This window comes from Lepus europaeus, chromosome 15 (assembly GCF_033115175.1).
Source record: "Lepus europaeus isolate LE1 chromosome 15, mLepTim1.pri, whole genome shotgun sequence".
Classification (NCBI taxonomy): Eukaryota; Metazoa; Chordata; class Mammalia; order Lagomorpha; family Leporidae; genus Lepus; species Lepus europaeus.
This window is the reverse complement of record NC_084841.1, coordinates 26,871,160-26,886,068: the sequence shown is the minus strand read 5'-3', so window position 1 is coordinate 26,886,068 and position 14,909 is coordinate 26,871,160. Positions and strand designations below refer to the sequence as shown.

General features: G+C 40.3%; 1 protein-coding gene across 1 annotated transcript in view; it reads left to right on the top strand.

Annotated features, from left to right (window-relative positions):
* The window catches only part of ADAMTS12 (ADAM metallopeptidase with thrombospondin type 1 motif 12), a 333,668-nt gene that overhangs the window by 197,054 nt on the left and 121,705 nt on the right, over positions 1-14,909 (top strand). The window contains exon 6 of the mRNA XM_062211778.1: positions 11,427-11,551. Within this exon, the coding sequence (XP_062067762.1) occupies positions 11,427-11,551 (125 nt within the window). The remainder of the gene's footprint in view (positions 1-11,426; positions 11,552-14,909) is intronic.

Sequence of the window (14,909 nt, the reverse complement as noted above, 5' to 3'; positions counted from 1 at the left end):
TCTTTGGACTATGCCCCTGTGGCTTAGTGGAATCTCACTTTTTTCAGTGAATACCTAGAGGCATGAGGTGGGTGTGGCCAGGGAGCTCTGTTCAGTGCTTCATGGTGAAGGGAGCGTCCAAAGTGACACCCAGGTTGGTTGTAGTACATTTTTTTTAATCAGAAGGTAGGTTTAATCTGCTCTGTTGGCATAGTCTCATGTTCACCTCCTCTCCTCAAAGGAGACTGTTGCCTGAGCACTAGTCCCAGTAGGTATAATATTCATCTGTGCTGCCACAAGAACCACAAAAAGGATCTATGCTTTAGCAATTTGGGGTCTTGTGTTACCATGTGAGTTTTTGGATCATTTTTTCTAGATCTGTGTCAGTGATCACCTATTATCTTTATTTCAAGATAAATATCAGAATATTGGAAAAGAATTTTAGACTCCTCCCTTCTTTTTAAAATCAAGTATATTTTCCTCTGTCAGATGAGTTATGGACTTAGGCATATAGGTAGTTTTCAGATTTTACTTTTCTTTCCATTTTCTTTCTTTTTTTTTTTTTTTTTTTTTTTTTTGGACAGGCAGAGTGGACAATGAGAGAGAGAGAGACAGAGAGAAAGGTCTTCCTTTTGCCGTTGGTTCACCCTCCAATGGCCACCGCGGCCAGCGCATCGCGCTGATCCGAAGCCAGGAGCCAGGTGCTTCTCCTGGTCTCCCATGCGGGTGCAGGGCCCAAGCACTTGGGCCATCCTCCACTGCACTCCCTGGCCACAGCAGAGAGCTGGCCTGGAAGAGGGGCAACCGGGACAGGATCGGTGCCCTGACCGGGACTAGTACCCGGTGTGCTGGCGCCGCAAGACAGAGGATTAGCCTAGTGAGCCGCGGCGCCGGCCCGTTTCTTTCCATTTTCTACCTTTCAGTAGCCTAATCTTGGCTAACAGAACGTGATCAAATTGTGTACTGAATCAAAAGTTGCTACCAAGAATTCCCAAAGAAGTCAATACAAGAATTTTTTGTTTTTACCATAGAGAGAGCTTACAAAGAGAGAACAATTTGTAGCAAAAGCCATGTTCTTGTGAAACCATTTTCTAGATCCCATTTGGGGCTACCTCCCATTTGGGAGCTGTGGTTAATTTCCTCTAGGTCAGCTCCCTATCCTATAAGTCATAAATTCAAACATAAAGGAAAGGAGCAGTGGGAAGTGAATCGGACTCATATAAGAAGATAAGAGGAGACAAAATGATGAATTAAGAGGAAAGTCTATTTTTATTTGCAAAGGAAAAAAACAGTGCCCTTGTCCTAATAATGTACAGAAACATGAGACCCACAGAAAACTGTCTCCCACATTTCCTATTACAGTCATTGGAGTTATTATTATGGATTTTCTGCTTTATTCTCAAACTTTCCTTTCCTTTCCTTCCTTTCATTTAATCAGTAGGAGATCTTTCTCTTTACTGACTAACCAAAAAAGAAAAACAACCTTTCAACCACATCATCTTCACTTTTTCCTGGTTTAACAAATGCATTCTTCATTCCTTTATGGAAGAAGTGTCTCCTCAGCTTTGCAGGCTACATGCAGGGTCTGAGATGGAGAGAGGAATAAATTCCAGTCCTTGTTCTGGGCATGCTAAGAGATAAAACAGGCACACAATTTGATCATTTTAGCCCAGGACAGCAAGTGCTATGAACCAAGCAGGCACAAGACATTGGCAGAAACCTTATCTGGTCTAGGGGCAGGGAAGGCTTCCTAAGAATGCCTAATTTGAGGCATAAAGGAAGAATGGAGCTTGAATGAGTATGTGAGAGGAGAGCAAGACTATCTAGAATGAGTGATCATCCTAAAGAAAGGAAGGTGAAAATGGCAGGGTAACATGTAAGAGTACGTATTTTTGCTTGGGGGAACACTAATATAAGCAATTTTAATGCAGTGAGATTGCAAATGAAGAAAGAGCTTCTTGGAGGTTAGATTTGGAAAGGGGGCTAAGCCATGGACAAACAATAGTTTTGAATAAAATAAATGTCAACCCAGCAAGAGTGAGGAGGATAGATTTGAAGGGGTCAAGGAAGAAAGGAGGAGGATGGTTAATGTAAAGGTTTGAGCTGAGGACTGTAGGTAGAAAAGACAGAGAGGGGGTAAATTTACCAAATTATGGTGACATTGAGATGCAGGATATAGAGGGAAAAGAGGACATTAGGAAGACACTAGTGTTTCTAAATTGGACAACTGAGTGGATGTTTGTTCCTGTAATTGAGACAGAGGATACTGGAAGAAAAGCAGGTTCATATCTGGGAAAAGGATTTCAGTGAGGCTGAGTTTGAGGTACCTGTGGGGTGTCTACAAGATATTTGGCTCCATGAATTTCAATCCCAGGAGCAACTTGGAATGAGATACAGATGTTGGAGCCAACAGCATATAAATGATTTCCAATGATATGACTGTGATTGAGAGTGAACTTTTGAGCTACTAGGAGTACAGAATAATCCATAAAGGAAGCTGTAAAATGGTCAGAGTAAACAAGAAAGAGAGATAGGACCTTGAAGGGGAGAAATTATGTGATATGGAGAGGAATTGTGTGATGGGGGAGGAGACAGAGCTATAATCATCATAATCATAATTGCTACATCTCTTCAGTTATTCAAACAAAGAGTTCAATGCAGTCTTCAATAGTATGACAACTAATAGTGTTGGTGTTGGGCTGGCAGCTGCAAACTTGGGTTCCAAACGCTGCTCTGCCAATACCTGCTCTGTCGTGTGGCTGAGGTATTGCCCCTGAATGGCCTAGACTTCCTCAATGATGAGGTGAGATGATAATATATGTAACTGACAGATATCTTCAGAAAAGTGAGCTCTTCATTAGGATGGAAGACTGGAGGCAGTGTTTATGCTGCACCATCTGGAGAATGACTCTGCTTTCTCCATGATGATGAAGATGTGTCCTTGCAGATGCTGAATTTGGCTGAGGAGCAAGAGAGAGTGAATGTGTATAAACATCCCCCTTTCCTAAACAGATACACACAGATTGGTATGTAAGCTCTTCCAAAAGTGTGATTCAAGCCAGTGTATAAAAGGATGATATTTAAAAATTAAGATTTTTGGCCAGCACTGTGGCTCAACAGGCTAATCCTCCGCCTAGCGGTGCTGGCACACCGGGTTCTAGTACCGGTCAGGGTGGTGGATTCTGTCCCGGTTGCCCCTCTTCCAGGCCAGCTCTCCACTATGGCCCAGGAGTGCAGTGGAGGATGGCCCAAGTGCTTGGGCCCTGCACCCGCATGGGAGACCAGGAGGAAGCACCTGGCTCCTGCCTTTGGATCAGCGTGGTGCGCCGGCCGCAACACGCTGGCCGCGGCGGCCATTGGAGGATGAACCAACAGCAAAGGAAGACCTTTCTCTCTGTCTCTCTCTCTCTCTCTCTCTCTCTCTCACTGTCCACTCTGCCTGTCAAAAAATAAATAAATAAAATAAATAAAAATTAAGATTTTTAGATCTTGTAAAATCCCAACTTGAACTGTATGCCCCAACCAGTTACTCTGTGAGCCAAGGGATAAAGAGGCTTCATCTACTTCCTCCTGTGTGGAAGAATAAGCTTTTAAATTAATAATGGTTTACTTTTTTAAAAAGATTTATTCATTTATTTGGAAGTCAGAGTTAAACACACACACAGAGAGAGAGACAGAGACAGACAGAGACAGACAGAGACAGAGAGAAGTTTTCCATCCGCTGGTTCACTCCTCAACTACCCAAAATGGTCAAATCTGCGCCAATCTGAAACCAGGAGCCAGGAGCTTCTTCTGGGTCTCCCATGCAGGTGCAGGGGCCCAAGGACTTGGGCCATCTTCTACTGCTTTCCCAGGCCATAGCAGAGAGCTGGATTGGAAGTGGAACTCCTGGACTTGAACTGACACTCATATGTGATGCCGACACTGCAAACAGTGGCTTTACTGGCTACGCCACAGCACCTGCCCCCAAACAGTGAAATTAATTGAACCTTACAGTGGGTATTTGGGTATGTATGTCTGTGTCAATAGGGATGTGTGAGGGTATTAAGTGTGTGAGCATGGGCTCTTTGTACCCACTGTAGCCCATTTGAAAGACTATAGGTTCTCTTTGTTTCAAAACTATGGGATCTCATATATTAATCAGTAAGTAACCTACAAAGAATTATACTGGAGATTGCTTTAAGATCTATTCCAAACCTCCAGTCATGTTTCAGTTATATTTTTAGGATATTTTTATAATTTTTGTTTTGATACAACTATAGATTCACATGTAGTTATAAGAAATAGTACAGAGAAATATCTTATATCCTTCACAAATTTTCTCTAAAGTCTAACATCTTGCATGCTCTTAGTACAATATCACAACCAGAAAATTGATATCTATACAGTACATCTAATTCTAATTTTTCCAGTTTCATATATACTCACTGGTGTCTATTTGTGGATATTTAGTTCTGTTCAGCTTTTCCACATGTGTAGATTTGTGTAAGCATCCTTACAAACAACATTTATTACCATTCCATCACAGAGGTCCATTGAGGCACTTTTTTTTTTTTTTTACCAATGAGCTGGAATTTCATCACTACTAGAGGTACTTTTTTATACTTTTTGTCCCACCCCTTCTCCTACCTACCTACCCTGAACTAATCTGTTCTCCATTTCATCATTTCAAGGATGCTGTATAAATAGAATGTCAAAGTCTATAGCCTCTTGAAATTGGATTTTATTCACTCAACACAATTCCTTTGAAAGCTACCCAAATAGGGGCCATGTTGTGGCTCAGTGCATTAAGCCATCATCTGTGATGCCAGCATCCTATGTGAGTGTTTGTTCGTGTCCTGGTTGATCCACTTCTGGTCCAATTCCCTCCTAATGCATCTCAGAAAGCAGCAGAAGATGGCCTAAGTGCTTGGGCCCCTGCTACCAATATGGGAGACCCAGATGGAGTTCCAGGTTCTTGGCTTCAGCATGACCCAGCCCTGACTATTGTGGCCATTTGAGGAATGAACCATCACATGGAAGTTAATGCCTCTCTGTCTCTCTACTTTTCAAGTAAATAAATAACTCTTAAAGGAGAAACCACTCAAACTGTTGCATGTATCATTAGTTCATTCCTTTTATCTGCTGAATAGTATTCCATGGTAAGTACCTGTTTAACCAGTCATCCACTGAGGACACTGAGTCTGTTTCCAGTTTTTATGTATTATGAATAAAGCTGCATAAACATTCAACTACAGGTTTTTTCATAAATGTAAGTTTGCATTTTACTAGGATAAATGCACAGGGATGCAGTTGTTAGTTTACATAGCAGTTACACATTTTTTTTTTTAAGAAACTACCAAACTTTTCCACAGTGGCTATGTCCTTTTATATTTTCATCAGAAGAGTGTGAATAAAGCAGTTTTGCCACATCATAACTAACATTTGGGTGTTATAACTATCTTTTCTTATGTTAGCTGTTCTTTATAGATGTGTAATAATATCTCACTGTGGTTTCAGTTTGCAATTCCTTGATGATCAATGATCTGGAACATATTTTCATAGGCTCATTCGCTATCTATGGTGAAAGGTTTTTTCATGTATCTTTGCCTGTTTTCTAATTGTTTTACTGTTGAATTTTGAGAGTTGCTTATATGTTCTAGATATAAATCCTGTGTCAGGTATTTGATTTAGAAATTTTTTCCACTTTGTAGCTTGTATTTTCATCTTTACAGTTTCTCTCAGAGCAAAATTTTTTACTTTAATGTGATCCCAAATATCAGTTTTCCCTTTATGGATCATGTTATTAGTGTTAAGTCTATAAACTCTTTGACAGACTTAGATTTCCAATATTTCCTTCTGTGATTACTTTTTCTGAAAGTTCTATAGTTTTGCATTTTACACTTAAGCCTGTGATCCATTTTGAGTTAATTTTTTGTATAAATGTGGAGTGTAAGTCAAGATTATTTTTTCCCTTTCCCTCTTTCCTTTCTTCCTTCCTTTCCCAAGTGCAAATGATACCTTATTATCTGAACTTGAAGTTTTCATTAATTACTTTTTAATCCAAAACTTTTTCTGTCTTTTAATATTAATGGCTTCATGTATTCAAAAATGTAGAATAAATTTAATATTAATTTAAGTAAAAGTTCAATAGATCTGCTACAGTATAGAACTCCAACAGAGTGATGTGTCACCAAAGCAAATGGAATTTATCATTGTACCATGATATTCGTACCATAAATTATAGAACTAATTGCATGTTCAATGTGGTACCTGGACTTTACCCATTGGTACATGATGCATTGTGGAAGATTGACTTTGGGTTGAGTGAGAGCATCTCCATCCTGCATGAGTAATGTCAGACTTTGTCAAAAGGAGAACTAGATGATGTGATCATTGCAGCGTATAAAAGAAACAGTGCAAGAGAAAGACTAGGGGAAGAAAGATGATTCTTTTTCATTGAGAAGAGCTTTAGAAAAAAACCATAATAATCCAGAAGAACTGAAAAGAATTGTAATTTCCTGAACATAGAGTTTTTACTCAATTTTATGTGTTCAAATCTTATTTCACCTACTAATCGTATTGACTACAGTCAGACCGTGGCTTTTATTTTTCTTAATATTTATTTTATTTATTTGAAATGGGGAGTGATAGGAGAAGAGAAACAAAGAAAGAAAAAGACTTTCCATCCACTGGTTCATTCCCCAAATAGTCTTAATGGCCAGGACTGGGCCAACTTGAAGCCAGAAGCTTGGAACTCCATCTGCGTCACCCACAATGGTGGTGGGGCACCAAGTATTTGGGCCATCTTGCACTGAATTCCCATGCACTTTTGCAGGGAACCAGATCAGAAGCTGAGCATGCAGGACTTAAATCAGTACTCAGATGCCAGCTTTGCAATCAGCGGCTTAGCCCACTGTGCCACAATGCTGGTCCCAGACCATTGGTTTTCTGTTATCAAACTAATGCAAACCCTTGTTCTTTGGTTTATTTTAAAACTAATTTTTTTTTGACAGGCAGAGTTAGACAGTGAGAGAGAGAGACAGAGAGAAAGGTCTTCCTTCCGTTGGATCACCTCCAAAATGGCCACTACGGCCGGCGTGCTGCGCTGATCCGAAGCCAGGAGCCAGGTGCTTCCTCCATGCGGGTGCAGGGCCCAAGCACTTGGGCCATCCTCCACTGCACTCCCAGGCCACAGCAGAGAGCTGGAGTGGAAGAGGAGCAACTGGGACAGAATCTGGCGCCCCAAAGGGGACTAGAACCCTGTGTGCCAGCGCTGCAGGCGGAGGATTAGCCTAGTGAGCCGTGGCGCTGGCCTTTAAAGCTCTTTATTAAAATGCATGCTTTATTTTGTTTTAGATGGATTACCTTTTATTCTGGGGTGGTTCCTCTTGCTGTTGGCAGCTCCTGTCTTAAAACACAGAAATTGAGAATTTGAGTTCCTATTGAATCAAGCTATTTGCCATTGAACTTCATTGTGTGCTGATTGGTAAAGTTACAAATTTGATAAATGAAGAGTGAGTTGAAGTGATAAGAGGGAGGAATATATCAGATAATTACCTTATCAGGATGCTCCAGGACAATTGCAACTGATATAAAATATAATCAGCTAGGAAACAAGCTCTAGGATAAAGTAGGTGCTAGGTCCTCACATAACAACCTGGACAGTCAGTCCACTAATTCTTAGAACACAAGTGTTATTTATTTCTTGATATCAGGAGTGAGTTTGTCATGTTGGCTCTGCTTCCTAGCATTTTGCATGCAACAAAGCAAATGCTGGCAGGGAATGGTATTGGAGACAGATGCAGTAGCATGGTGATACTAAATGAGAAAAGCCTTTCAAAGGCCTTTAAAAATCTTAATGATTTCTGAAGAGCTCTCTTTGAGATTCTTCCCTTGACTCCTGTAGCCAATTAATAGAGTGTGACTTTAAACTTCTGCCAAATGCCACTTCAGTTCAAATGACAGCTGTCAGGAGAATGTGGCTGAGAGCTGATGAGATCTTCAGTCATCCAGCTGTTTTTAGAAGTTACTGTCTTTGTTTAACAAAGACTGTAGTTCATAAATAGCCACAAGTGTTTGGAACATTGCTACACATTGTAGGAGCTCTAGAGTTTTCAGATTTTCATTTAATTATCAGTAGGACTTGAATACCTGCCATTCACCACAGCAAAGTAGGGAATTATAGAAAAGCTGAAGTCTTTGGGGTACTTATAAAATAATGGAAGACATATAAAAGGACTAAATATGTAAAACAACACTACCATATCATACTATTGTTGTAGCTAATTACAATCATGCAGAAATATTCTTAATAAAGTAGTTGAATAAATCCTGTCAAGTATGAATCTTGGTAAGTGAGAAATCTTAAGTTTCAGATGCTAGGTGCCCTTTGCTACTTAGAAACTATTAGTCATCAATTCTAGTCACCAGAGTAACCATCTTCTCTTCTGTAGCCAGGGGTTAATCATCTCTCTCAGAACTCTTTCACATAGTTGTTTGAAAGATCAAATGATTTGAAGTATGTGGAAGAAATTTATAAACTTCAATGTACTAAGCCCATGAAATATGGATTTATTATTTCGTAGAATATCGGGAATCAAGACATACAGGAAACTAGATAGTCTAGAGTCTGCCACCTAGAGTCTTTCTTTCACACTTGTAATTCCTTCTTGGCTATTGACTTTGGCTTCTTCTGTTTTAAGTCCCCTGTCTCTCTCTCTCTTGCTCTCGCTCTTGCTCTTGCTCTGTCTCTCACACACCCACATTTTATACTTAATTGACAAAAATTGCATATATTTATGGTGTATAATGTAATGTTTTAAAATATATAAGCATACATTAAGAATGGCTAAATCAGGCTAACATGTATTATCTCACATGCTTGCCATTTTTTTCTGTGGTGAAAACACTTAACAATCGTAACTATTTTCAAGCATAGAAAACATTGTTAGTGACTATAATCACCATGTTGCAAGACAGATCTCAAAGTTATTTCTCATTCTAAGCTGAAATGTTGAATCCTTTCACAACATCTCTCCATCCCCCCATCCCCTAACCCTGCCTTTGCAAATGAATCCTAGAATGAGCTGTGTGTGTCTTGCTGAAATTTTGGTGATAATTGCTATAAAGCTATTGATCAATTTTCAGAAAAAGTACATCTTCGCTATGTTGAATCCTTGAATCCATGAACACAATTTCTCTCTCCATTGATTTAAGTCTTTATTTCATCAGCATTTTTTCAAGACATGTATTCTATACATGTTTTGTTAACGTATACCTAAATATTTCATTTCTTTACAACAAATATATATTGTAATGTTATTGGTTAATTGTAAATGGTATTGTTAAATCAGTGAGTGTTTTCTTGGAGACCTCCCCCCAAAAGACAAAATCAAGACATGTAGGATAGAGGGGTCGGTGCTATGGCATAGCTGGTAAAGCCACTGCCTGTAGTTCTGGCATCACATAGGGGTGCTGGTTTGAGTCCCAGTGCTACTCTACTTCTGATCCAGCTTTTTGCTGTGGCCTGGGAAAGCAGTGGAGGATGGCTCAAGTCCTTGGGCCCCTGAACCTGCTTGGGAGACCCAGAAGAAGCTCCTGGCTCCTGGTTTCAGATTGGCACAGCTCCGGCCATTGCAGCCAATTGGGGAGTGAACCAGTGGATGGAAGACCTCTCTCTTTCTGTCTCTGCCTCTCCTTCTCTCTCTGTGTAGCTCTGACTTGCAAATAAATAAATCTTTAAAAAAGGAAAGAAATGTAGGATATAAACAGATCCAAGAGATCTGTTGATTATATTTGAGGTTTTGTTTAATAATTCACTTTCCAGTCAAAGGATGTAGAAATTAAATACTATCCTATGAGGCTAGAGACCAATCACAAGCTCCAAATGGGGACCTTGATTCTCATATTCTTTAATTCAGTATCTCATCGTCTTTAATTCTATATCCGAGCCAAGTGACCATCAGTTATCCACTTCCTTGAGGTTTTCTTTTATTATAATATGTGAATAATTATCCTTTTTGAAACAAATAATTCTAAATAGATGCATTAAATGAAATGTAATACCATATGTGAAAGTATCAAACACATAATAAGTAAGAAAAGTTTCTTTCTGTCCTTTCCACCTTTCCCTTCCTCTGCCCTTCACTCCCTCCCATTTTTTTCACTTCCCTTCTCTCCCTTTCATTCATGATTTATGCCACCTGACCATTCCTTTATGGTGAGTGGAGACTCTTTGTTCCCATGTAGGATAGATCATGAGTCTATTGCTTGAATAACTGGACAAGAAACTGACTTCTCTTTGCCCAATTCATTTCCCAGAATGCTTCCTCCTCCATAACACTTCATTCTGCTAGATGATGCAATGATGATGATTATGAAACTAGGAAGTCTGTTTCTTCTATTCCAATTATCTATGCTCAGCTGTTCCATGAGTTTGCATGCATAAAAGGAACCTTTCCATGTTTTGTGAAAGGAAAGTTGTCTACAGTACTCAATCAATTTGAGTAGGACACATTGGAAGCCTTTAGTAGGCACTGGGAGCCCTCAGGCCCAATGCCTGAGAAATCCTCAGACCCAGTGCAGAGAAGCAACCTTATAGTTTGATGCAGAGACTGCCCTGAAATTCTTGGCTTGAGGTCAGAGAAATAGATCCAGATGAGGATGGGCCAGTGGATGTCAACATTCTCCCATAAGAATCCGGCTTGCACCAGGGATAGCTCTATATGGAGGCCTGAGAGAACTTGGGTAAAGGAAAGGAAATTCTTTTAGAAATGCAAATTTAACTGAAGTCTCTCTCAAGAGTTGAGTATCCCTTTTTCCTTCACCCCCATTGGACAGGTGCTACTCAAGTTAATTTGGGGCATTCCCTTCCCTCCCATCTTCAGTAGTAAGTGTGAGCCACATGGATGATCTAGGGGCTGGGGTGAGCATCAAAAGCCCTTTAGTGTACAGGCTGGGGCATCTTCTACAGTATTCAGAGCATAGAGACATTATGTTACCTTCTGCTCTTCATGCACAGGTGCCAAATCTTGCAAGATGGAATCCATGGACAAGGAAACACCCAGTCCAACCCCAGCCTTAAAAGATATCTCATGAGAAGAAGCATTTTGTTAGAAATCTGTTCATTTTTACATTAGAAATAAAAATACCTCTTTGGAGTTATATTGGGTTGAGATGCAGAGAACTACTAGAAATAAAACCTCAAATAGCTATTACTTTTTCATAGCTAATTTCTCTTCAAGGGCTGCTTGTACCAGTGATAATTTCTGTCCTGGAATTCTCCCTTTCAGATTCTATTAGTGGAAGTCATGAGGATAAAGTTTAGAGTAGAGGGTCCCCTGCCAGATTCTTGCCAAATGTCTGGCCCACCCCGAGCTCAGCTCTCTTGGTTGCTACTGGGGACTCATGCCTAATGCCCTGGCCACAGTGCATTCCCCTATGCCAACTTCCTCTTCTTTCTCCAGCAAGGATTGAAAATAGTTCACCACGCTGAGAAGACACTATCCAGTTTCTGCAAGTGGCAGAAGAGCATCAATCCCAAGAGTGATCTCAGCCCTGTCCATCACGATGTGGCCGTCCTCCTTACCAGGTACACCAGAGACTACGTGGAACCCAGGGACAGCAAGGGAGGGAAGGCTGACTGTAAAGGCTTCCCAGGGACTCAAGCTCATGCGATTCTCACTGCTCTTTCCTGCTCTTGGTCATTTGTAAAGGTAGTACCAATGATCCTTCTAGTCAGTTCCTGACTCCCATGCCAGAGGAGGAGGCAGGTTAACAAACTTGCTAACGTTTCAAAGCCAAAGTTCTCCTTGTTAAGAAACTGAATAACCTGGCAAAAGGCAGATCTTTTTCCTTCCCCAATGATGACCTCATCTTTAAAACTGGCTTCTTCATGCAGGATTATAAATACTCAGGAAGTTTGTTTATAGATCCTCATCAGAGACTCCTGTATTTTGACCAATGGAATGTCCAATGCCTTATTTTTTAAAAATCTGTCTGATTTTATAGCATGCAGCTATAATACAGAAATCTACCTTTTGTAACCCATCCTTGACTGATGCTGAGGACAGGGTATAGTAAATATGTCCTCCCCTAAATAGAAAGTGGTTTGCTACAGCTTTCTGCCTTTTGTCTCCATGAAAATACGGTTTTGTTCAGATCACAGATGAAGCCTATTGTGCTAAAAAAAAAAAAAAAAAAAAACACAGGAGTCATAGCAATGAAAAGCCAGTTAACTTTCTGATAAAACTATGATCCTAGAAGTCTATGTTTGCTCATTGATTCAGTAAGTATTTATTGAACACCTACTATATATCAGGCGCTATTTTAATCTAGACAAAAGAAAGGCTTCCATTATCATGGGGAAAAGTAAGCTATCCATGGATTCTTTACACAGATTCAGAGACATCTAGAAATTCAGGGATGTGTAGTAGAGGAGACTTTTCAGCCACAGAGAACCTAGAGCCTCAAGGGCTTACATTCAATGCCTACACCAACCTACTCATAGGGAGCCACTTATCTACCTAAAGTGTCATAGTCTCACAAGCCTGCTACTATAGGTTTATGCCAATGACTCCCCTTGGAATAGATTTTCACTTTACCAGATTTTAATACTTTTCAGTCAAAGGAATGATTCTGATAGTTGGAGTTTCAAAACAGTAAGGCAGACATTTAGATGGGATGGAGATTTTTTAAATTAATTAGCTCTCATTTTTATTTGAGAAGCAGAAAAATAAAGACAGAGTTCTTCCATCTACTAGTCCATTTCCCCTGTAGTGATTAGGGCTGTGATAGGCTGATGCCAGAATCTTAGAACTCAATTTGGGTCTCCCATGTGGGTGGCAAGGGACCCAAGGGCTTGAGCTATCAATTCCTGCCCCCCTACCCCCAGTTTATACATTAGCAGGAAGCTGGATCAGAAGTGAAGCAGGGACTGGAATCCAGCACTTCAGTATAGGATGTGAGGGTTGTAAGCAGTTACTTAGCTGCTGCACCAAGCACCCACTCCTGCAGACTGATTATCATTCCCGATAGACACCCTCTGCACTGCAGTGATTCTGTCAATGGGACAGATGACACAGTCCAGGGTAGTCTGTCCTCAACAAGGACGACACACACCTAGGGCCTTCCTAGACCATGGAGGTTATTTCAAGTTCAGAAGTTCTCAACTTCAACTCAATTGATATTTTGGGCTGGATAATTCTTTGTTATGAGGAATTGTCCTGTGCATTGTAGTATATTTAGCATCTCTGGAAGTAACACTCTCTTCCAAGTTGGGATAACCAAGATTGTCTCCAGACATTGCCAAATGTGCCCTAGGAAGGAGCAAAGAGAAAAGCAGCACTGCACTATCTACTGTTCCCCTACCCGCATTTAAAACTGGTCTAAAACACAAGTAGTAGCAAGGAGGAAAGGAGATATGACAGAAGCTTTGCCTCTAGGAGACTATCCTGAGATCCCCATCAGCAGAGTTCTGTATAGAGTAGAAGGTGGATTTAGCTTAGGACATGCCCTATCTGTGATCCACATGTGCAGCTAAAGCTGCATATTGAGGCATATTTGCTCTTAAATAATGACTTCTCTGCCTGTAGAAGGTAGAGATAGTCTGCTTTTGGAAGATTAAGCTTTTGCCCACAAGAACCGTATTCTTAACAATTATTTTGTTCCTCTCCCCCTTTTCCTCTTAGTGCTACATACTTAGTAGGTACTTTATAAATAATTATTTAATGGACCTGACCTCCTGCTGTACAAAAAGGAAAAGACAATGTGCATCCTTCATCTTTTCCCAGAGGCTTCATGCAGACCTGGATTTGTTGAGTGAAATAATATAAACACATCCTGCAGCAGAGCTGGAAAAGTGATTGTTCTTCTTACAGTCCCAGAAGCAGTTTCGATGATCAGGCTGTATGGCTAGCACAACCCAGAAACTGCATCAGTGAGAGAGGGGATTCATGTCTGTGGTGCATATGCTGAACCCAGGGCTACTCTCTTTTGTCCCGTTGTCTCAGCTATTGCCACCTGTATCTTCTTCATGGCCCAATGGATACAAATAGCAGGACAGCATTTGTTGCTAGAAATGGTACCAATGCAAACACTGTGAGTGGATCATTTGCATCTCACTAAAGTTCCAAACTTCATTGACATTTATTTGTGCTACACTCTTGGCAAAAAGCTCTTCTGGAACTAAAAAAAACCCAAATGAGTAATTAATGACTCTTTCAAAATTCTTGTTGGTGATTGAAATGAACTCATCAATATATGGGAACATTTTTTATATATGAAAGTTGTCACTAGTATCTTCTGAGGTCTTGGAGTTCTTTGCTTTCTTTTTCCTTGGCTAGGCAATATTGAATGATGGTGTAAGGAGGAAGCAAGATGCCAGGGAGTGTATGTGCAAGTGTTTACACTTGCTCACATTCCTTGGCCAAGTAATATTGTTAGTGTAATGGGGCCAGTAGACAATTGGTTTAACCTCTGAGTTAATGGGATTGATTGACTTTTTCATGAATGAAAAACGTTCTCAGATGAGTTTTGAGTACTGACCTCAGAAAAATTTTAAAAAAAAGCTTCATATTTATATTTATTTACATTCGTATTTTTATTCATATTTGAAAGATTCAGACTCTGATAATTACCTATTCTCTATTTAAAAGTTTAAATTAGGTGCTTTAAAAAAAAGATTTAGTTACCTATTTGAAAGAGTTACATAGAGAAAGGGAGAGATAGGGAGGGAGGGAAAAACAGAGAGAGCGAGCTTTCATCTGCTGGTTCGCTCCCTCCAGATGAAGCCAGGAACCAGGAGTTTCTTCCAGGTCTCCCATGGGGGTAACAGGGGCCCAAACACTTGGGCCATCTGATACTGCTTTCACAGGCCATTAGCAGGGAGTTAGATCAGAAGTAGAGCAGACGGGACACATACCGGTGCTCATGGCGGGTGCCAGCATTGC